A 24508-nucleotide genomic window follows, 5' to 3' on the forward strand; every position below is an offset into this window, starting at 1 on the left:
AGAAGGATCAAGTTCAAGCATACCTGTTTCATTGCACTTTGCAGATACTGTGTTTTTTACAAATTGAAGGTTTGTGGCAACCCTGCATTGAGCATCATTTTCCCAACAGCATTTGTTCACTTTGTGTCTCTGTCACAGTTTGGTAATTCTTACAGTTATTTCAAATGCTTCCATTATTATTATATTTGTTATGGGATCTGTGATCAGTGATCTTTGATGCTACTATTGTCATTGTTTTGGGGTGCTACAAACCATGCCCATAAAAGATGGTGGACTTAACTGATTGTTGAAATGACAACAAAGGATTTAGAATGCGACATGAACTTAGTTGATAAAGCAGTAGGAGGGTTTGAGAGGACTGACTCCAATTTTGAAAGAAGTTCTACTGTGAATAAAATGCTATCAAACAACACTGCATGCTACAGAGAAACCATTCATGAAAGCAAAAGTCAATTGATGTGGCAAGCTTCACTGTTGTCTTATTTTAAGAAATTGCCACAACCACTCCAGCCTTTAGCAACCCCCACTCTGATCAGGCAGCAGGCATCAACATCACGGCAAGACCCTAACCAGCAAAAAGATTATGATTCACTGAAGGTTCAGATGATGGTTAGTGTTTTTTAGCACTAAAGTATTTTTTAATTAAGGTGTGTACTTTTTTTAGACATAATGCTACTGTACACTTAATAGTATAGTGCATACATAACTTTCTGGTAGTCATGTAAGGATGTGAGAGTTGGACCATAAAGAAGGCTGAATGCTGAAGAATTGATGCTTTTGAATTGTGGTGCTGGAGAAGACTCTTGAGAGTCCCTTGGACAGCAGGGAGATCAAAGCAGTCAATCCTAAAGGAAATCAGTCCTGAATATTCATTGGAAGGACTGATGCTGAAGCTGCAGCTTTGGGCACCTGATGTGAACAGCAGACTCATTGGAAAAGACCCTGATGCTGGGAAAGATTGAAGGCAGGAGGAGAAGGGGACTACTGAGGATGAGATGATTAGATACCATTACCAACTCAACCAACATGAGTTTGAGCCAACTCCAGGAGATGGTGAAAGACAGGGAAGCCTGGTGTGCTGCAGTCCATGGGGTCACAAAGAGTTGCCCACGACTTAGCAACTGAACTGCACTGAACTTTAATATGCACTAGGCAACCAAAGAATTCATGTCAGTCACTTTATCTCAATATTCACTTTACAATGAATTGCACTGGTTTGGAAAGAAACCTGTAATATCTCCGAGATATGCCTGGATGAGAGAGAATGACAGCAACTAAGTTTTGGAAGCTAAAAAGCCAATGGACTACATGATTATTAGAATGTCTGAAATTAAAAAGACTGACTATGCCAAGTGTTAATGAGGATGTGAAGCAAGTGGAATTTTTTATACACTGCTGGTAGGATTGTAAAATGGTCTAACCACTTTAGAAAACAGCTGGGCAGTTTCTATGAAAATTAGACACATTTACCACGTGACCTAGCCATTCTATTCTTAGTCATTCAGGAGACACAGAAGTATATATCCATACAACATGCACACAAACGCTCACAGGAGCTTTATCCGTAACGGCTAAAAACTAGGAACAAAACAAAGCAAACATGCTATAAAGCAAATATGCTATATCCAGGTAATGGACTACTACTCAGGGATTACAGGCAATGAACTACTGACACAGGCAAAAACATGGCTGAATCTCCAAATAACTACACTGAGTGAAAGACAGACAAAAAGAGTACAAACTGCATGATCCCATTTATACAAAATTCTAGAAAACGCAAACCCATCTAAGGTGACACAGAACAGATTCCTGGTTGCCAAGGGATGGGAGGAGCAGAAGGAGAGATTACAAAGAGGCTGAGGAACTTCTGGGGATGAGGAACTAGGAACAGATTCCTGGTTGCCAAGGGATGGGAGGAGCAGAAGAAGAGATTACAAAGAGGCTGAGGAACTTCTGGGGATGAGGAATCACATCATTATCTTGATGTAATGATGGCTTCATGCGTGTGTGTGCTCAGCCGTGTCCAACTCTTGGCGATGGCTTCGTGAGTGTACACAGAGGTCTAACTGTACAGAAGCTGCCAACAGGTTAAGTAAGACGAGGACTGAGAACTGACTGTTTAACTCAGGAATGTGGTGGTCATCTGTGACCCTGATGAGCAGTTTTAGCGGAGTGAGAAGGACACAGGCTTGATGGAATGCACTCATGAGACAGTAGGAGAAAGGGGATTCAAGACAGTGAGTACAGACGACTCTTTCCAGGAATACTTTATAGGGGAGCGGAGAAATGGGAACTGCATGCAGTTCAATATATGTCAATTATATCTCAGTAAACCAGTTAAAAAAAAAAGCAGATGGACAAATAACTGACTTAGCAAACCTGAGCAAGCTGACTCTGGTGCCGGTAGTGAAAACAGGAAACAGTCCTCCCATGGTCCATGAACACAACCTCACAAGACTGAAGAACCAGCACCTCTAGAAGACCAGAGGAAGGCAGGGCTACAGTCAACACACCTCTTCTTACTCAGGCAGAAGTTGAGAGGTTTATCCTTTGAAGAGAGTGAAACATTAGCGTCTCTGGACAGGAGGACACCAGACACAGTTGAGGCAACGGCATAATTCTCAAAACAGGGAGAATAAGCTGTAATTTCCAGATTGAATGCTGAGACCCCCAGCCTACCGGCCACCTACAATGCTGGCAGCCAGGCAGGACATTAGAAGTCCTCTGGCAGCTAAGACCCCATTAAGAGCTAAGATGTGAAGATGCCGACATGGGTGTTCCCCACACCGCCCAGACAGATCACTTTACAGCAGAAACTACAAAGAGCCCTGCCCAAACATACAAGACTGTTCATCAGCTTTTGAGTACCCCACTCTAGAAAGTCAACAGCAGACAAAGGTCACTGAGTATTTGAGGAAAACATCTAACATATTACAGCCAGGTTAAAACAAAAGAAAGCAGCTTGGAGGAAACAGACTATGCCAGAAGAACTCTTAAAAATATGTGCGCGCGCGCACACACACACACGGTATATCCCCAGAGAAGTAACAGTAAAATTAAAGTGTGACCGAAGAAATAAAAATACTCAGTAGATGAGGAAATAAAGCTGAAGAAATGTCTTAGGAAGTGGGGAGAGGGGAGAAAAGAAAGAAAAGACAAAAAGAACTAGGAAACTGAAGGAAAAAAAAGAAAGAAAATCAGAGGAAAAGTCTAACATCAAACAACAGGCCTTCCAGAAAGAAGAGAAAACAGAAGGAAGAAAATCACTAACAAAATAATTTCAAGACAATTTCCCAGGACTGAAAGATACAAGCCTCCAGACTGAAAAGGCCTGCACATCCACACCAAGGCACAGCATCATGCAATTCCAGGATTCCTTGGATAAAGAATTTACGGGGAGGAAAAATCGGTAGGAAGATCAGGGATCAGAATGGCTTCGGACTCATCAATAGCAACTTCAGAAGGTGGAAGGCAAGGGAATATTCTATAGACTTCTGTACACAGTCAGCAAGTCAACCAATTGTGATGATAGAGTAAAGGGACTTTCAGACAATCAAGGTCTAAAAAAAGTTTTCCTCTTGTCCACTCTTTCTCAACAAGCTACTAGAGGACTTGCTTCACCAAAGTTAAGGGAGCAAGCCAAGAAAAGTCCTGACTAGGAGATCCACAGAAGCAGGAAGTGAAGGTAACCCCTAGGATGGTGGTGAAGGGGGACCCCTGCATGATGGCTGGGCCCTGGAGAAAGGCAACGATCCAGCTTAGAGCAGGTCAAAAGGTTCTGGGAGGGCTTCCCTGGTGACTCAGTGGTAAGGAATCTGCCTGCTAAAGCAGGAGACCCAGGTTTGATCCCTGGTCCGGGAAGATCCCACGTGCTGTGGATCAACTGAGCCCGTGCACCACGACTACCGAGCCCACACTCTACAGCCCGCGCCCACAAGAGAATTCACTGCAATGAGAAGAGTAGCCCCCACTCACAGCAGCAAGAGAAAGCCCGCACGCAGCAACACAGACCCAGTGCAGCCAAAAAATAAATACATCAAATTACAGGGGACAAAAAAAAGGGTTCTGGGAAAGATTTCTTTAGGAAGAAGAACTGGCAGATATGATGCAACTGATTATCTTGAGGGGAGATTGAGATAACTAGAGAAAAGTTCAGGCTTGAATGACTGCAGAGAAAACAAAATAAACAGAACTGTAACAATTATTAACTCTAGAAAACAAAATGGTGTGTGGGAAAGGAAAAATAATCATGGTATATATATTACATGGCTGAGCTGTAAACAGTGTTTACACAGACATAATAATGTGAACACTGACTATTGATCTAACCAAATTACAACATAACCAGGAAGGGACAGATAGTGTGCATGACTCTAGAAGGAACGAGGGCTAAATCTTCATTTTCAAGGAACGGGGGCTAAATCTTCATTTTCATAATGAGAAGTCAATAAATAATGCCTAACACTGAAAGATCGAGTAAGAATAAAAACATGTCAACTAGAGATTCAGAGATAAATTCATGAACTCAAAAAAATAATAATAATAATTTAAAATGTAATTGCTGCTTTAGGAGAATGGGCATGGCAAGGGAGTGGAATATACAGTCGGTAGATGCCAGTTTTCATAATAAGAATTTATAGAATTACTTGACTCTTTAAATTATATACAGATATAACTTGGATAAAAATTTAGAAGAGAGGAAAAAAGTCCAGAGTAAACAGAAAAGCTGGTAGAGATAGGAATACTTCTAAGAACTAAAGTGAATATAAAACAAACAACTTTAAATGTACATAACGTACTTTAAGTACACTAATTACCTGAAAAGGAACATTCAGAAAACAAAAGAACTTTTATCTATTAAAAATATAATTGCAAAAAAACCCCACAAACACTAGAGAATCAAACTCAAAATCTTTCTGAACATAGACACAGAAAATCACAAAGCGATGGAACACGTTAGTGAAAAAAAAACTTAAGAGACAAAACCCTAATCCAGTTTAGTATCTAAAAGAGAGCAGACATAACGGAGGAAAGAAAATTATTCAACAAATATTAAAGACATTTTCCCCAAACTGAAGAACGACGCAGTCTTCAGACTAAAGGGGCCCATAAGTACTCAGCACAATGAATAACAAAGGAACCACAGCTAGATAACCCTTTAGGCAGTTTCAGAAAATCAAGAGAAGATCCCTAACATTTCCAGAGAACAAAAACAAGTCACCTGCAAAGGAATGAGACTCAAACGGGCAACCACCGGGCAACCACCTTTTCTTGGACAATACCTGGATGACAGACAGTAGGCTCAACAATGGCCCCCAAAGATGTCCACATTCTAATCCCCAGAACCTGTGAATACGTTACCTTACAGACAAAAGGACTTCGCGGGTGTGATTAAATTGAGGATCTGCAATGGGAAGAGTAGCCTGAATTAGCCAGGTGGGCCCAATGGAAACATGAGGTCCTTACCAGAGAGAGGCGGTCAGGGTCAACGTCAGAAAACCAACGCCTGGTGTGATGGGATCACTGGTACTGAAGACGGAAGGGAGCCACGAGCCAAGGAGTGCAGACAGCCTCAAGACACTGGAGAAAGCAAGGAAACAGGAGCTCCCCTAGGGCCTCTGGAAGAAGCACAGCCCTTCTGACATCTTGGTTTTAGGACTTCTAACCTCCAGAAACATGAGATAACAAATTTGTGCTGTTTTAAGCCACCAAGCTTGTGGGAATTTCTGGCAGTAACAATAGGAAATTCATACAGCACAGTACTTTCAAGTTCTAAGACAAAGTAGTTTTCAACCCAGAAATGTATACGTCATCCATTAAGAACACCTCAATGATGAATGAGAGCAGAGTATTTTTAAATCTACCAGAAATCAGATAATTGACTCCCCATGAAGATTTGGCAACAAACTGACAAGCTGAAATACAATACAAACTGAAGTCCCCTTACATACAAGCCTTCAAGTTGCGAACTTTCAAAGATGCAAACGTGTGCTAGCCCCTGTATGCCAGCTGTTGTACTGTGCATGTGTGATCAGAGTCATGTCTGACTCTTTACGACCCCACGGACCGTAGCCCGCCTGTCTCCTCCGTCCATGGGATTTCCCAGGCAAGAATACTGGAGTGGGTTACCATTTCCTCCTCCAGGGGATCTTCGCGACCCAGGGATTAAAGCTGCATCTCTTGGATCTCCTGCACTAGCAGGCGAATTGCTTTACCACTGTGCCACCTGGGAAGTCCCTGTTGTACTGTACTCCTGTACTTTTCAAGGTACCATTCCATAAGATTAAAAAATGTTTTCATTTTTATTTGTTTTATACATATTATTTATGTGAAAAGTATTATAAACTTATTACAGTACAGTATTATACAGCCAATTGTGTTAGTTGGGTACCTAGGCTAAGTCTGTTGGAACCAAACTTGTACATATGTAGGGAACTTACTGTACAGGAATACAAGAGAGCTAGAAGAGAGCTCCATCCTAGAAGAGCAAGGAAAGGAAGTCCCAAGAGGACTCGGCACACCGTTCCCGAGAACCCACATAAACTGGGAAAGTGTAAGAGGAGAGACAGCATGATTGGGGGGATAAAACCAAGCTGAAAGTGGGGGAAAGAGGAAATATAGAGACCTAGAAAAAAATGATATAATAAACAGTCCAAATGTGAAGCAAACTAAGATATAGCATGATTTTAAGCACCTGATGGAGGGTTATAAAGGATCTACTTGAACTACGAACTTGTGCCAAACTAGGAGCATTCTCCTTTGTGTAGCTGGGGAAGCAGACCTCTAAACACACAGGACTCAATAAGTAATGTTCCAGTTCTTCCCCGCCCTGGTGTTATACTCTTATTTACAAAATAGTAACACATTGTAAATGCTGCTAATTGCCAAAAAAAGGCAAATGCTGTTTATTTTCAACTCCTAGGTTCAACATGTGGGTGGTGGTGGTTGAGTCACTAAGTTGTGTCTGACTCTTGTGACTCCAGGACTGTAGCCTGCCGGGCTCCTTTGTCCATGGAATTCTCCAGGCAATACTGGAGTGGATTGCCATTTCCTTCGGGGGATCTTCCTGACCCAGGAATCGAACCCAGGTCTCCTGCACTGCAGGCTGATTCTTTACCGACTGAGCTAGAGCACAGAAACCTTGGTTGCAGGGCAGACTGTAAAGGGGTTGTGGAAAAAGGATAGGATGACTACCTCACACTCTCTCCTCAAAACTTCTACCACCTCCTTCCCTATTACTCACTTGCAATTTACGACCTCGGTTTCTTTTTCAAAGAAAATAGAACAATCTCTGGAAGAGACTCCTAACTATCTGTGTCTATTTATATACTGTCTTCCCACCTGTCACGACACTTACAGTGCCCCCACGACTAGCAAGGGCCACTGTTCTCATGCCCTAGTCCATCTCACTTACCTCCTAAAGGACACTGCTAAAGCAGCTGTCCCTCCCCTGCCTTATCAATTTCCCCTCTGCACATCGTTTCTTTTGGCTGCGCTGGGTCTTCATTGCTGCGCATGAGCTTTCTCAAGCTGCGGCGAGTGGGGCCACTCTCTAGTTGTGGGTTTCTCATTGCAGTGGCTTCTCTTGTTACAGAGCATGGGCTCAGTAACTGTGGCATATGAGCTTAGTCGCCCTGCAGCATGTGGAATCTGCCTGGACCAGGGATCGAACCCCTGACCCCTGCATTAGCAGGTGGATTCTTAACCACTGGGCCACCAGGGAAGTGCTGCATCATTCTTACCAATATACAAACATGCTGTTATTCCTCCCATCTCAAAAACAAAACACCTCTCTTGACTCCACATCCTTCTCCCTGCAATGCCCCATTTCTCTGCTCCCCTCTAAAGTTACATTCCTAGAAAGAGTTGTCTACACTCACTATCTCAGATTCCTTTTTCCCGTCCTCTCACAACGCATCCCCGTCAAACCTGTATCCCTCCAACCCCACCAAAACTGCTTATCAAGGTCACAGATGGCCACCATGTCGCTAAATAAAATGGTCAACACTCAAGCTTCATCTTAACCTGTCAGTAGCATTCTAATCTTTCATACCAAAGGATAAAGAAATCAAGAAATAGATATAAACAAGTTATTTAATATTATAAAAAGAAAATGGAATAGAATGAGACTGAACATAAGGCAAAGGACTGTTGTCTTCCTGAATGTTTCTGTTTATCATATTCACGTATAATTTTAATCAGAAGATTTGAGCATAGGTGTTAGGGACTTCCCTGGTGGTCCCTTCCAATGCAGGGGGTGTGGGTTCTATCCCTGGTCAGGGAGCTAAAATTCCACATGCATCACAACCAAAAATACCAAAAACATTAAACAGTAGCAATGTTGCAACAAGTTCAATGAAGATTTTTCAAATGGTCCACATTAAAAAAAAAAAAAATAGATGTTAGAACATAAATAACAATAACAGAGTAGTATCTTATGCAGCGGCCAGGTTCTAAAGTCTGAGACTATATATTCGAAATGGATAACCAACAAGGACCTTCTGTACAGCGCAGGGAACTCTGCTCAGTGTTATGTGCCAGCCTAGATGGGAAGGGGGTTTTCAGGAGAATGGATACATGTATATGTATGGCTGAGTCCCTTTCCTGCTCACCTGAAACTATCATAACATTGTCAATCAGCTCTACCCAAATACAAAATAAAAAGTTTAAAGTTTGAAAATAAATAAAGAAAAATAAAGTCTAAGCATAAAGCCAAAATCAAGTTCTCGCAAAACTACTTTACAAATCCTTAAAACTGCCCAGGAAGTACACCACCACAGTCTCTCTGCAAGTTCAATATGGTCGGTTTCTCCCCTCAAACGTGACAGCCGTTTTGTCCATTAAACACAGGATGATTACACTTGGGGACCATGCTGGACAAAGCCTGCAGGCTACAACTGTAAGCACTAGACTCGCAGTCTGTCTGACGAGATGCTCACTGGAGAGGCACCCGAGCAAAGAACCCCTGCAGGGGCCGAAGACGCCACCCGCCACCCGCGCGACCTCCGAGCGCTGAGGGAGACAGCGAGAGAACCACAGGCGCTACTTAAGCGCTCCTCTCTCCCCTTTTCTTCTGGTCAGGCAAATATGGTTAAAAGGAGTTCATGAAATGTCCACACAAAGAGGCTGCAACATACACGGACGTGTCCGACTTCACCGTGAATCCAGTGGATAAGGTGACTCTACTGCATGTTACATTACTGCCACTACTACAACCACTACTAACTACTACTACTTACTATGACTTCTACTAACTACTACCACCAACACTACTACGTCTACTACTAGTAGTTCAGGTTGCTTCCTTATCTAACTACTCATCACTATTAAAGATTGTTTCTAGGGTTGAAGACAATCCTAATTCTCAAAACCCACAACAATAAAACAAACGTTCTGACCAGCCTGGCTACAGTAGTTTTTCAAGCTTCCATAGCTCCATGAGCCACGCAGGGCTCATCTTTTCAGGGTGGGTGGAATCATGGCGTAAGAATCTGACACTCTGCCCGGTTTCCAACTTGGTAGCTTTGGAAAAGCACTAACTCTGCTGACCTCACCTGACTCTACATAGTATAAATGCCTAATGAACCACATTGGACAAATTAGGGAGCAGCTTAATAGCGACCAAAAGTCTTCCTATATAGAACTCATTCCCTAAGAAACACACCAAACACAGCATAGATTTCAAAGCTAGGTCAACAGGTATTGTGTAAATATCAAACAGAAAGTTATCAAGAAATGACTGCCTTCATTTCTCACCTAGACTTTAGGAAAAATAAGAGAATCAATAATACTCTGTGGTGGCACGACTAGAGGAAAACAACTGTTACAGATGAGAATTTAAATGGTTACAATTCTCCTAAAGGCCAATCTGGCAGTATCTTCCAAAAGCCTAAAAAAGAAACAGAAGTACAATCCCTTTGTCCCAGCAATCCAATTTACAGGAATGCAAATCTATGCTGCCCAATACTGTATTCACTCATCACATCAGGCTACTGAGCACACAAAATGTGGTTAGTCCAAATCAAGATGAGCTGTAAATGCAGAATACATTTTGAATTCCAAAGACCTGACATAAAAAATACATATATATGTAAGATATCTATCTCATTAATATTTATATATTGACTATATGTTAAACTCACATTTTTAATATACTCCATTAAATAAAATATGCTACAGAAATTAATTTTACCTGTTTCTTTTCACTCTTTTTTAAAATTTGATTACTAGGAAATTTGAAATTATGTATGTGACTGGCACTATATTTATATTGGACAGTACTACTTTTAGACAAAATGCACAAATATGTATGTACAAGGGTGTTTACCAAAGCATGCATTATCAAAGTGAAAGACTAAAATAAACCTGAGCATCCATCAATACGGATTTGCTAAATAAACTGCAATAAATCTATTAAATGGAATATTCTATAGCCATTGAAAATGCTGATATACATCTAAATACAGTGACATGAAATAATATATTAAGTAGAAAAAATAAGCTTATAGAATAGTACATAAGATTTTATGTTTGTTTTTAAAAAGTGTGTGTGTATGTGTGTGTGAGCACAGAAAAAGGTTTGAAAGGACATTCATCAAAATGAAAACCATGGTTACCTCTGGGGGGTAAGATTACAGGTAATCCTTATTTTCTTCTTTATGTTTTTAAGTATTTTCTAAATTTTTGAATTAGGCATGACATAATTATATAATTAGAACAGTAAAGCTATTTTTTAAAAAATGATAGCCATCAGCTGAAACAAAAAGATCAATCTTCCTCACGCCAGCTTGGCTAGATGAAGTCTGGGGTAATAAGGGTCCTTAATCCTACCCAGCACTACACTTGGAGAAGCTTAAGGGTGCCTTCATCCTAAGCAATAGTTAAACCCATCCCAAGTAATTAAGAGTATTCCAGGGTTCTACAGATCATTCATGAGAACTCTGCCATGAACCCATAAAGTGTTAATTGAGAGAACACTGAAATAGATGTTCATGGATTTGTCACCTAAGGCAACTAAGTAATTAACAAAGGGGGAATTTCGCTGACAATACTGGTTGCCTATGGGACAGCGAACTGGGTGGCAGGGGTATGGGGTGGAAAGGACGATTTTCTCTATAGCGTCATTAGTGTCTTTTGAATTTTGAGCCATGTGAAGTAAGTAAGCAGTGCCTACCTAAAAATAAATAAAATTTATAAAAACCAAAACGGAAACCTTATTTATCAAGATTCCGATTGCCATGACTTACTCAAAATTTTAAAAGTTGTTCTTTAAGGTGTCTATTAGTGCTGTGGTCAAACTGGGATTAAAATATTTAGTCCATTCAAGTCAAAATAGTTGAGGCGCCCAGGGAAGGGCCACAGAGAGATATGAGGGTGAACGTGAACTAGACGACGGGAAGAATGGGAACTGGGAAGACAGGGCGGAGCAGGGCAAGGAAAATTTAATTTACTAATCGTGGAATTTGCTGTCACACTCTTAAGCAAGTGAAAAAAAAACCTCAACATTTCCTCTATATTTATATCACATTATACTGTGTTCTTGGGGGGGGGTTGCTTACAGGAAATATCAAAATGTCAACCATTGTTTCTATTAAAGGTCCTTAATGATATTGCATTTTGGACGTGTAATGAAACATGGTGCTCACTGCAGTTTGTAATGCATCTCATTAAATACATTAATAACATGCATTTCGCTAAAAGGTCAACTTATTACAGCTGAAGTTTGGCTTTCCTGTAATCATTTCATGTAAAGCTACAGCACAAACTCTGGAAAAGACAGGAGAGCACCTGTTACAGGAATGCTCTCTCAGTTCCCCCTCCATCCAAACCAGCTATGCTTAATTAAGAAATCACTGTTAGCATTTTTGTGTGGAATAATGGTATTGTGATTTTTTAAAAAATCCTTTTCTCTCAGAGATCCATGCTGATTCCCTGATAAAATGATAGGCTGTCTGGTATCTGCTTCAAAATAAAGCAGAAGTAGGAGAAAAGTTAGTTTAAATAGATGAAATAAGATGGGCCATGAGGTGATAATTGCTTAACTGGTAATGGTGTATAGGTTCACTATATGTACAACTCTCTCTACTTTTATATAGGTTTGATATATTCCATAATGAAAAGTTTTTAGATATACTCATGCTGGAGGTTTCCTTAAGTACCTTACCTTCTTCTTTATATACTGTTGTCACCAACATAAAAGAACTATCTCCTAATGCTACAGATAGAAGTTTTTAAAAGAAAATAGAAAAAGCTCACCTCTTTAGAGAAATGGTTCTGTGCATGGAAAATCTCTTAATTTTGCTATGGTTACTTCGTGACTTACCACTTATGCAACTACAAAAATATCCCCAAAAAATGCCTCTGAAATTATTTCACAGCAAGAGTTATAATCACTAACATGTAATATCAGCGTGATTGGGGACCAAGAGCGCTGGGGAAGAAAGGAGCGATTTGCTTAGTTTCTGAAAAGTACAGTTTAAGGTGCTTAGGGTACAAAGGCACGCTGCCGTGGAGAGAATGCATCAAGAAAACACAGCCTGAGAAGAAGATCCTAAATGCAGTGAAACTGACACTGAGAGGATAAAAGAGGAGGCCGAGATGAGAAGGGTTCAGAAACGCAGGAGAACCCACACATCACACGTGGGAGCACCAAAGCCAAAGGGAAATAATTTCAAGGAAAAGGTGAATGCTCCAGGGAGGTAGTAACTGGGCTTGGGCAATAAAGAAATCTCTGATCACCTTTTCACAAGTCATAAGAGGCCAAGGCTGAATTGTAAGTATCACAGTAGAATATAACACTACTCATTTTCAAGAACCAATGGTTCATTTAAATTATATAAGGCGGACTTTCCTGGTGGTCCAGTGGCTAAGACTCCTCACTCCCAATGCAGGGGGCCTGGGTTCAATCCCTGATCAGGAAACTAAGATCCCACATGCCTCAACTAAGACCCGGCACAGCCAAATAAATAAATAAAAATATAAAAAATAAATTGTATAGGGAATTCGAATACTAGTAAAAAGTCAAAAAACACTGAAGGGACTTTCCTGGTAGTCCAGTGAATCTGCCTGGCAATGCAGGGGACACAGGTTTGATCCCTGGTCAGGGAACCAAGACCCCACATGTCACAGAGCAACTGGGCCCATGCACTGCAACTACTAAGCCTCCACGCCAAAAGTCGGTGCACTGCAAGGAAAGATCCTGTGTACTGCAATTAAGACCCAAGGCACCCAAATGTACTAAAAAACAAAACACTGGAGACAGCAGGGATGGTGGTTAGTCAAACTGATGACCACTATTCAGGGGGCTGAACACTGGAAAAGAGAATGTGTGTACCTAACACTTGTGGTGTGCGGTGTGCCAGACACTGTGCTAATGCTTGATATCGATCATGTTCTTTAATCCTCACAATCATATTATCCCCATCTGACTGTGAAGTTAAGTAACTTGCTCAAGGTCACTCAGCTAATCCACTGCAGAGATGGAATCTAAACCCAGGCAGTTTGACCTTACTGGAAGACCAACCAAATTGAAGAGAGATTTAATTGAAGAAAATAAGTTGCAGTGTTTGTTTTGCGGTCAGTACAAATTCAGCCAATGTTCCACACCAGCCATATATATATATATAAAACACAGTATAAATTGTTCATCCAGAGTAACGTAACCAAGAAGTTTTTCTTAAACTCTGTTCACCGAGATAGGGAAACACACAAATACTAGTCATAAAGGTAAAAACAAAAATTAGCTACCCTTCAGACGCATAGAAATTCTGGTAATAAGAAAACTTTCCTAGATAACTAATAAGCACCTACTATGGAGCACAGGGAATTCTAATCAATACTCCATAATATATGGGAAAAGAATCTTAAAAAGAGTGGATATATGTCTCTGTATAACTGATTCATTTTGCTGTACACATGAAACTAACACAACAGTGTAAATCAACTATACTCTAGTAAAAATTAAAAAAAGAAAACTCTCCACCCTCCCATCTTAGACTATGTGACACCAAACAAACACTACTTTCTTCTCCCTTTTCCTCTGCAACCCATTCAATCAGGTTGAGAGACATCTGTCAGATTAACTACAATGTACCAATAAGGCAAAGAAGCAATTGGTTAAGTAGGAAAAGAGACAGATTAAAAAGACTTGAACTGTTGCAAAAATAAAAGTTACATAACAGTAAAATAGCTAAAGAAACTAAACTGCATCCAAGAGTAAGCATGTGTCCCTTAAACCACGGACTAACCCTTAAAATAACTACATTTTGAGATGAATCTCAAAAAGGGGGGTGGGGGGACGGTTGGCTCAAGCAAGAAGAGTAATGAGTAACAAAATGGAAAAAGCTTCATTACGAAACATTGAAGACATTTAATCTAGTGCAGTTGAGGTCTCCTTCCAAATTTCCAAACCGGAAATTAGGGTACTAGGGCATTAAAAATAGCAGAGAAATGCTCCAAAAACCTCAAAAATGCTGGAAACCATCAAGCTATCATTTATTTGAGGGAGGAAGGGAGGAAGAGTTGGGAAGCAGCTTACAAAGACCCACTCTCACAGTATCTGCAGGTTCCTGACTTCAAGTGTGGCAGGACATTCAATCTAAAGACTGGCCGCTTGGAAGTCATTCCCCACTAAACAAGCAAGTCCCCTCTGAGAAAGATTCACAGGACTCCCTACCCTAGAAATCCTACACTTTTATCTGGAATGGTTTAAGGTGATTCTACCAAGAGGCAGACACCAAATCAGATGTCCTCCTCAGGACCCTTCTCATTCAAACTCTGTGATATTATAAAAACAAGCTTGAAAGAGCAAATGACAACACTAAGCCTCAAGACTTCCCTGGTGGTCCCGTGGCTCAGACCCCGTACTCCCAATGCAGGGGGCCCAGGTTCAATCTCTGGTCAGGGACCTAGATCTCACATGCCACAACTAAGAGTTCACATGCCTCAAGTAAAGATCTTACATGCCACTACCAAAAATCCTGCATACTGCAACTAAGACCCAGCACAATCAAACAAATCAATATTAAAAAAAACAAAACACAAAGTCTCAGCCTGCAAACAAGGGATGGCAGTCCCAGCACCCTGTACCTCCCTCAGCCCCAGTCCTCCAGTGCTGCTGGGCACACAGGCACACAGCAGGCGGCTCCTAGAGCGGAAGGCAGAAAGGCTGGAGGAGTCTGTCTCTGCCAGGCGGGATCCAGCTATGTAACTATGGGCAACTCATTCTCTCCGGGCTTTGATTCGCTCATCTGGAAAATAATCACTAAATTCCTTTTCTTTTCTAAAATTCTGGGACTTCACAGACCAGCAGTTCTGCTTTACAACTTTTTCTTCCTCCTGTGGTCCTCACCTTTTCCTCACTCTATGCAACTCAGAGAAAGACAGAAGCAAGGTCATCTCTGTATGTTGTTCTAGAAACTACCCAACAAAGCAAGGCATCCTTTAAGTACATGATACACAACTTAAACCAACTGAGTTTAGTCATTTACTGTCTCCCTTTTGTTTTGTACCAGCGGGTTCTCTCTGAGCATTACAAGAGTGGCTCAGGGACTTCCCTCAAGGTTTAGCGGCTAAGACTTCACACTTCCACCGCAGGGTTCCCAGGTCCGAACCCTGGTCAGGGAACTGGATCCCACAGGCTGCAGCCAAGAGTTCTCACACCACTACTAAAGAACCCAGCACTGTGCAACAAAGATCGAAGATTCTGCATGTCCCAACTAAGACCCAGCACAGTCAAATAAATAAATATTTAAAAAAACAAAAAACCTAAAGATTTTAAAATAAAAATTTTAAAAAATAACTCAAAACCAAGGGGAGGGATCGGGCATGTGAGATCATGGGTAGAAATAAGGAGAACAGACAGAACTCCATCTGTCTTGATCAAAGTTGCCTTCATTTGGCAAAAGGGTTATACTGCTATCTTTTTTAAGTTAAAAACCACTATCTTATATCATCACTAAAGCCAAGTCTTCTCAACTCCATGGTGCTGTGAATACAATCCCAGTAGGTCCCAATGAACCCCCGGGTTCTGAGCATCCCAGTGCGGCATGAGTACTCTTACTGTTTTTCAGGGCGCTGGCAAATTCTGGGCCACCTTTGTCCTTGAAGACAGGGAAAACATCTGGTTGAGGAAGCTGATTGGTGGTCAGCAGAGCCTTTTGCAGCTTTATCCTTCCTTCCAAGAGCTGGTCCCACAGTGCTGAGACAGAAAATAGAATTCCATTTCTCAGTTATAAAAACCTTCCTGGGGTGGGGAGTAGGGGAGGGATCAGAAATCAAAACAGCCTCTAAGCAGCAGGGCTTTAGCACAGTTTCATACCATGGAAACACTCTATTTATTACAGGAAATAAATCCAGTATCTGGACACATGAGATATCTGGGTAAATCCAGTGTCTTGACTTGCTACATGAGAGAAAGGATGCCAAAGCCCACTGAGAGAAGATGCTCTTCTCCTCAACATTCCTCAAAGGCCTGAACTGCTAGGGCAGAGCCAGGGAAGCAGTGAGGGTGGCGGTGGTGGGCCAAGCACTGGGGAAGGGTGCTTTAGGCCTCTAGGTAAGGGGGGCATGTCACCAACAAACTGGCAGGACACCAGACACAGCAGAGAGCAAAGGCTTCCCTGCTGGCTCAGACGGTGAAGAATGTGCCTGCAGAGCAGGAGATGTGGGTTTGATCCCTGGGTGGGGAAGACCCCCTGGAGGAGGAAATGGCTACCCACTCCAGTATTCTTGCCTGGAGAATTCCATGGACAGAGGGGCCTGGCGGGCTATAGTCAATGGGGGCTGCAAAGAGTTGGACACGATTGAGTGACTGACACTGACACTAACACACACACACACACACACGAGAGAGAGACCAAATTGCCTAAAACAAACAGACAAACAAAACGGAGAGCAAATGCAGACACTCTGAAAAATAAGCAAACAGTGTACAAACCTATCTGATTCTTCACAGCTCGGCCTTTCTCCACCTCCTCGGAAACTCTGACCTCAGAGAAGGTCATCACCACCCCATCATCCTCACTGGCCCTGTCTTCGGCCTTGTCTTCCTCACTCATATCTTCAAAGTCTTCCTCACCTTCCCCTTCTTCCATACCACTCTCCTCCTCGTCTTCCTCTTCCTCCTCACTGCTACCAAGGTCGTCCATTCCCTCAGTAAATTTTTCAAAGTCACTGATGCTCTGGACGCTGAAGCCCGACGACGTCCGTGAGTGGCTCCCGCTCCTCTTCTTCCAGGCCGGGCTGCTGCCCCCCTCATCCCCGCCCTCCTGATCCTCAGCACTCATGGCTTCCTCATCGGACTCCTCCAGGCCCAGGCCCTCTGAATCTCCATGTGCAGACCCGTCCTCATCAGATATTTCTTTATCTAAAAGAGGAAGGGAAAAGGAAAAACTTGAAACAAATACTCGGCCATATCTTTCATTTCACCTAAAGGATTATGGCACCTGTCCAAAAAAAAAAGTATTACTGTACTCAATGCAACTCAATAAACAGTACACATCTGCTATCTCTAAAAGGCTAAAGGAGAAGCAAAAATGAATAAAACATGGATCCTACCCTAATGAAAGGTTCTAGTATTATAAAAACTATAATACAGAGAAGAGTTAAGTGTTTTGACTGAGTTTCGAAAACCAAGTCAGGGAGGAGATTTTAACTGTGGAGCAAGCAAATTTAAGCAAGGTTATAGGGAAAAGGTAGCCTTTGGTCTGGACCTTGAAAAATGGTCAAGTTTCAGCTAGTGTGAGGGAATTACTGATTTTCCCAAACCTACTTCTGAAAAAAAATTGAGTTTATCATTAACTATCCCAAATGCACAATCCCTATCACATTAGCAATGCTTATTATTAAATACTTATTAAGCACCTATTATGAACCAGCCTTGGATAAAAACTAGAGACTGACAAATAGAACGTACTATCTGTGGGGAGGGGTTCACAGTCTGCTAGGAGTGGTAGATACACACAACCAACAATCACACTGTAGTGTTGTTAGTATAGTGAGAGAAGGGTTCAGGTGAAAGATACCTTATAGCTTTACTTATTAAGCATAAGTAGCAGCTCATCAGACAGAGAAAGGGGAAGGAAAGGAAAAGCATCAGAGACAAAGGTCCAGCACACAAAAGTGTACTGAGGGAATTCCACAGGGATCTACTACTTAGAAGTCTGCTTGTCAATGCAGGAGACAAGCGTTCAATCCATGGTTCAGAAGATTCCACATGCTGTTAGCTGCAAGAGGGCAACTAAGCCTGTGAGCTTCAACTACCGAAGCCCATGCATTCTAGAGCTTGCTCTGCAACAAGAGATGCCACTGCAATGAGAAGTCCACGCACCACAACTAAAGAAAGCCTACATGAAGCAACACAGAGCCAGCACAGCCAAAAATTAATTTTTAAAAAAAAAAAGTACACTGAGGTGCAGAATGCTGGGATATGAGCCCAGAGAGTTATTCAGGGTTTTCTGTTTTTTAATTTTAGGCCATGCCATGCAGCATGCAGGGCTTCCCAGGTGGTGCTAGTGGTAAAGAACCCGCCAGCCAAATGCAGGAGAGGTAAGAGATGCGGGTACAATCCCTAGGTTGGGAAGATCCCCTGGAGGACATGGAAACCCACTTCAGTATTCTTGACCGGAGAATCCCATGGACAGATAAGGCTACAGTCTATAGGGTTGCACAGAATCAGACACGACTGAAGCAACTTAGCACAAACGCATGCAGTATGCTAGTTTCCTGACCAGGGATCCAACCCGTGCCCCCTGCAACAGAAGTGCACAGTATTAACCACTGGACCTCCAGAGAAGTCCCACCAGGAGGGGTTTTGTCTTCCATGGGAAGGTGTCTGAACTTGATCCTTCAGTAAATGAAATATTAGTTATGGCTTCTGATTTTACTTATAGAAAAATCTGATTATAGAAATTAAATTACAGAGAAAATTACTTTTACTTCTGATACTTACAGGTCTGTATGTATCATCATTGATCATCCAATTTTCCAGTGCAGAACACAAAGGTCCCACATACAGGAAGCATAATTGTACAGGGGCCTGTTACCAACAACTTTCTTCATAAAACAAAGATTTTATGAAAACATAATAGGTCTTAAGTACTTCTTTAAGTGAATATCAGACATACTTTAATATATAGACTCAAGACACAGAAGGCTGTCAAAACTATATAGTTCCAAACAGTATAGAGAAATAATCCTTTAAGTTCTTTACATGTATGATAGTAGTTTAAAGTATAGATCTTAGAGTCAGACTGCCTTATTTGAGTTCCAGCCTGCACTTACCAGATACATGACCTTGCGCAAGTTATGTAACAAATATGCCCCTCAATTTCCTTATCTGCAAAATGGGGATAAACAGTAGCAACCTCATAGGGCTGCTGGGAAGATTAAACAAGATGATCATGTACCCAGAACTGTTTCAAGGCCTAAATCAGAGAGATCATAGCATGACTGAGTATTTCTTTCACATTATCTGTGGGTTCTCAACATGGTCCCTCTGACCTCTCTACAGGAAAACAAATAGCATCCACTCATGAATCACCATATCCAGCCCCCTTCTTCCACTCAGAGAAACTCACAATCTTTAAAACTATATGCCCACATCCTAACTCTTGCAGTGAACAGGGAAGGGTTACGAAATTTTTTACAATGGCAAAGAAATGAGTGTCACAAATTAATATTATCCAGTGACTCAATGCAAGACTTGACAAACCAAAGGAAAATCTATGAGTAGCATGCTCATCAGACATAATGCTTTTTCAACACATGTGTGCAAGTGTGGCTGCTAAGTTGCTTCAGTCATGTCCGACTCTGTGCGACTCCATGGACTGTATGTATCCTGCCAGGCTCCTCACTTCATTGGATTCTCCAGGCAAGAATACTGGAGTGGGTTGTCATGCCCTTCTCCAGGGGATCTTCCTGAACCAGGGATTGAACCCACATCTCTTACATCTCCTGCACTGGCAGGTGGGTTCTTTACTACTAGCCCCACCTGGGAAGCCCAACTCATAGCCCTCTCCAAAATTTAAATATGGAAGGCCTTCTCTGTCAGTCCATTTCAGGGAGAACCATTAGTGTAAACATTAGGAATAGAGCTACTTAATAGCTCTAGGCTTTAGATTCCTTACAAAGTGAAATTAAGTACTTCAAAGGGCCATTTCTAATGCCGAATCAGTGTTCTCTCCTAAGAGAGTAAGTGGGGCACCCAGACTGGCTGTGCAGAGACCACCAAAAAAAAGATTTTAACCCCCCAAAATTAGGAAAGACATGCAAATAGGTCTACTCACCAGATGAACCTGACAGAGTCTGCTCCCAATGGTCTTCCTTCCAAGCTTTTCTAGACGTGGTCTTGCCAGAATATCTCTTGTCTGTGTCCAAGAGGGAGGCTGATGCCAGCTTTCGAATGCTACCCACCGCCTGAAAATCACCTTCCCCATCTTCCCCTTCATCAAACCTGTCAATCACTTTGGCAGCAGTGGCTGTCGGGGGAGGGGAAAAAGTAATCAGAACCTCCTGGTTAGAACCAACTTTAAGGGCAATCCTGTTCAACCCTTTAAATTCATGCTTGAACGTCCTCTGCAAAATCCCCACCAACTTCCAAGAACAGAGACCTCACTACCTCCAGACCACTCACTACCTTGCTGCTGCTCCTTAACAGAAAGCTGACTCTCTGCATCTACCAGAAAGATATTTCCAGGCCTTGGATCATAGAAAACTAAGTCTAAATTCCTCCTCCACATGAGACAGTCGTTCAGATATTTCAAGTCAGCCATCACCATATTCTATCCTACTCCAGCCCATGCCTCCGGAGTTTTCTTTGTTTACCCAGGCTAAACAACCGCAGTTCCTTCAACTGATTATTTCTAAGAAACGGTCCAGCACTCACATTTATCCCTCTGTATTCTCCCTTCCTCGCACTTCTCGGACTCAAGCCTAAAGCAGGATTACTCTCACTAGACGTTGAACCGGAGAAGGCAATGGCACCCCACTCCAGTACTCTTGCCTGGAAAATCCCACGGATGGAGGAGCCTGGTAGGCTGCAGTCCATGGGGTCGCTAGGAGTCGGAGACGACTGAGCGACTTCACTTTCACTTTTCACTTTCATGCATTGGAGAAGGAAATGGCAACCCACTCCAGTGTTCTTGCCTGGAGAATCCCAGGGACAGTGGAGCCTGTTAGGCTGCCGTCTATGGGGTCGCACAGAGTCGGACACGACTGAAGCGATTTAGCAGCAGCAGACGTTGAACAGCAGCTTACAGAACGGTAGCCTTATTCGTCAACCACTAAGCAAGCGTGTTGAGGCCTGAAAAGGCTTACGGGGCACCACGGACGCCTACTTCTTCCTTCAATCCTCCAAGTAAGTTATCAGAGGCAGGCAGTTTGTTTTTCTTTAAAGAATGAAACTTCCTTCTCCGCATTTCTAATGCGATGCCAGTAAGGGCATCCTGAAAGATGACTATCAACCCGAGGCCAACTTGGCTGTCTGCCACAGCCCTGGATCAACAGTTGACCCAAGCCTGAGTGCTCCGTGCGCCCCGCCCACCCGAGCACCAGGTCCAGAACGCGCGTCAGGAGAATCCCGACGCTCTCCTCCCCGAGTCCCGGGGGGGCCCCCTTCCCGGGAAGCAGCTTTCCTCTGCGCAAGGGGAAAGGAGGGTAGGCTGGGCGGCAAGGCCCCGCTGCCGGTCCCTTACGCGCCGCCCGAGTCCTCCCGGGGCCGGGCCCGCGGCTCCGCACGTGGCCTTGCTCCCATCAGGCCTCACCCTCCTCAGGGTCGGCCTCAGGATCCGCCTCGCGCGGTCGCGGGTTCAACAACTGCTCCAGCTGCAGCGCCAGAGACTGCGGTCCCGCCATGGTCACCAAGGCCTCGCCCGGCGCCGCGCTGGTGAACGTCGCTCTTCCTCTGCCGAGTCCTTTAGCCTGAGAGACAGAGCCCGGACCACCGTCAGGGAAACGCCGAGCCGCGCCCCCGGCTCCCGGTCGCCAACTTCCGGGAGGCTCCCGGGGGGGGGGGCGGGGCTTGCGTCACTACGGGCGTTGCTAGGACGGAAACGCAAGCGCCCGGAAGGCTGGCGCGCGTGCGTGTGCGTGTGCGCCTGCGCCGAGCGGCGGGGGGAAGGGAAGGGGTTGGGCCGCGCGGGAGCGCGCAAGGGCACGTGGCTGCCGCTGGCCCAGAGCCGAGACTCGATTAATCGCTGCTCGCGTCCTGTTGCGCAAAGTATGCCTCGATATTTGTCCAAGATTTGCTTGGGAATAAAGTGTAGTATAGCCATGACCTGCGGTGATTGATTTAGAAAAGAGGAAGAGTAAAGGGTAAGCGTCTCCTGCCTCACGTGTACTTCACGGCCAGCACAGACTGGGATCAAAAGCAGGTTTGGCATTTCACAATTTGGAGGAGTCTGGGGCCCTGCACACGCCTCTGACCCAGCGGTAGTCCTGATTTGGAAATCCTACCCAAGGGATGGGCGTGTGTAAATGTACGGTGGACTGCTGGCATCTTTGTTAATAGGAATAATTATTACAGAAAGTGCTATGGCTGTGCATAGATAAAGATCGATCCAATAACTTTTCCAAGTAGCCTTGTCTGTGCAGGGAAAAGGAGGCAGAGTGAGGATTACTCTACTGCATACCCATCAGTATTGATAACCTTGCTGTTCAAAGATGAGGGCATATACTTGAAACTGGTGCACAAATGGGGAAAAACTCAGGTCTACAGTTAGAAGGGCAGAGATAGACTCAAAATATAAAGACCCAATAGGATCAATTTAACTGCACCCAGGTGCATAGAAAAATACAGTCCTTTTATATGCGTTTTCTTTCATCATGCATTCCCTGACTGCCCGCTATGTGGCAGGCACTGCTAAATGAGATACAAAGATGAGTAAGTTGGATTCTCCCTTGGTGGTGATCAGAAGAGGAGGGCAAACAAACATGTAAACAGAAGCTGCAAAAAAGGATCATCAGGGAAGAACAAAGTTGTCTCTCCTTACAGTGTCTGTTTGAGGTCACTTGTAAAGACATTGAAGCTCCTAAACAGAAACTGCTTCAAACGGATCCAGAAAACAGGGTTAGGGATGGCCTCTTGCCCTTCCTGGAAGCAGCCCAGGCCATTTGGATTCCACAGCTGAACAGCTTAGGGAGCCCCCAATTCTCCTGTGTCTCCCATGTAACCCAAGGGAAATATGGGTCTCTGGCTGCCCTGGTCTTCATACGCCACCAGTATCAAGACCAACAATAGGCCACTTGTCCCATGTCTGCTGCTTCCTAGGTGGCTGTGGCGGGGAAGGACAGCCCTCAGGGTAGACATTCACAGACTGGAAGGGAACGAACTCCAGGCTAGGATGGGAGCACCCTAGGCAAGGCACTGAGGCAAGGATAACTGCCTTTTATCACCTGGAATAGAATTCAGTCTAGAAAACAGCTTTAAAGCAAAAACACAAATAACATATCCCCTTTAATTGCAGTCTGGTGCCTGCATCTGGGGCCTCCAGAGCAAAAACATACTCAGTGGACTGGGCCAGCCATCGCCCTGGGCTTTGAAGGACAAAAATGTTTCCCTCACCCCACATTTAGGAAACTATCTCCCCCAGTCCTCTTCCCTTCCTATTTGGGACACTGATAAAGCTCAGAAACCTGGTCTTGGGGTAAAAAAAAAAAAAAAAAAAAAATGGTGAGGGAGAGGAAGGGAGGAGGGAGGAGGTGAATCAAGGCAGAGACCACCTCTAAGCTGTCATGCAAACAGGACACTGCTGGATAATTCTGGGCAGAAAATGTCGCTCCCTCACTCTTTGGTTTCTGGCCAGGTGCCCACTGACTTGGGAAGCCTTTTGAGGAAGAAATCAAGACTACCCTACTCCTGTTGCACATATCTCAGGGCCCCCAGAATTCTTCCCCTGCCTTCCTACCCCATCCTGAAGATAGGGAGGGGACTCCAGGAGTGGAGGAAAGAAGAAAAAGTCCTACGATTTGACATGCAGCTGAGAGATGGAGATGCACAAGGCAGCAACCTTCTAAAAAATCCCCTCTCTGCGGGGCCCTCCTGACTTGATTCTGGTTTCCTGAGAAGGGAGGAGGGGTTTCCTGATGGGGGTGGGAGTGGAGATGGAAGATGGACTATGGGAGGGGCTATATTTTAAGACTCTACTCCTTAGAAGAAATGTAAACCCTGGCTACCCAAGTGATGTGAGCAAAAGAAATGAGGACGGGGAAGGGAATAAATGGGAGCATGCTCCTAAAAGAACAGTCCTCTCTGGAGAAGAGGGTCAGAGGGTCTCCCAGTTAACAGCTCCTCTGCCTACTGCCTCAGAGCTGCAAAGTGGCAGATAGATGTAGGAAGAGCAGATGATAGGCAAGGGTGACATTGGATATCACCCTCTATCCCATTGTCCCAATCAGCTGTCTCTTCCAGGAGCTCGAGTTTAGGGAAACCAGGTGCTTACCCTTCTCTCTTCTCTGATACTCTCCAGGGTCCCAGGCCCCTGCCAGTGCCTGTCCAATATTCCTCCCCTAC

General features: G+C 43.6%; 1 protein-coding gene across 2 annotated transcripts in view; it reads right to left on the reverse strand.

Annotated features, from left to right (window-relative positions):
* Nucleotides 1–21995, reverse strand: part of AATF (apoptosis antagonizing transcription factor) — a 101254-nt gene extending 79259 nt beyond the window's left edge. For both annotated transcript variants that reach the window (XM_081584581.1, XM_081584580.1), the window contains exons 1-4: nt 21762–21995; nt 20286–20477; nt 16937–17365; nt 16061–16198 (exon numbers count right to left, since the gene is read on the reverse strand). In XM_081584581.1, coding sequence (XP_081440707.1) covers nt 16061–16198; nt 16937–17365; nt 20286–20477; nt 21762–21852 — 850 coding nt within the window. In that variant the 5' untranslated portion in view covers nt 21853–21995. The remainder of the gene's footprint in view (nt 1–16060; nt 16199–16936; nt 17366–20285; nt 20478–21761) is intronic.
* Between the last annotated feature and the right edge of the window lie 2513 nt (nt 21996–24508).

This window comes from Giraffa tippelskirchi, chromosome 3, assembly GCF_054371585.1.
Source record: "Giraffa tippelskirchi isolate mGirTip1 chromosome 3, T2T-mGirTip1v1.2.pri, whole genome shotgun sequence".
NCBI classification, from domain to species: Eukaryota; Metazoa; Chordata; class Mammalia; order Artiodactyla; family Giraffidae; genus Giraffa; species Giraffa tippelskirchi.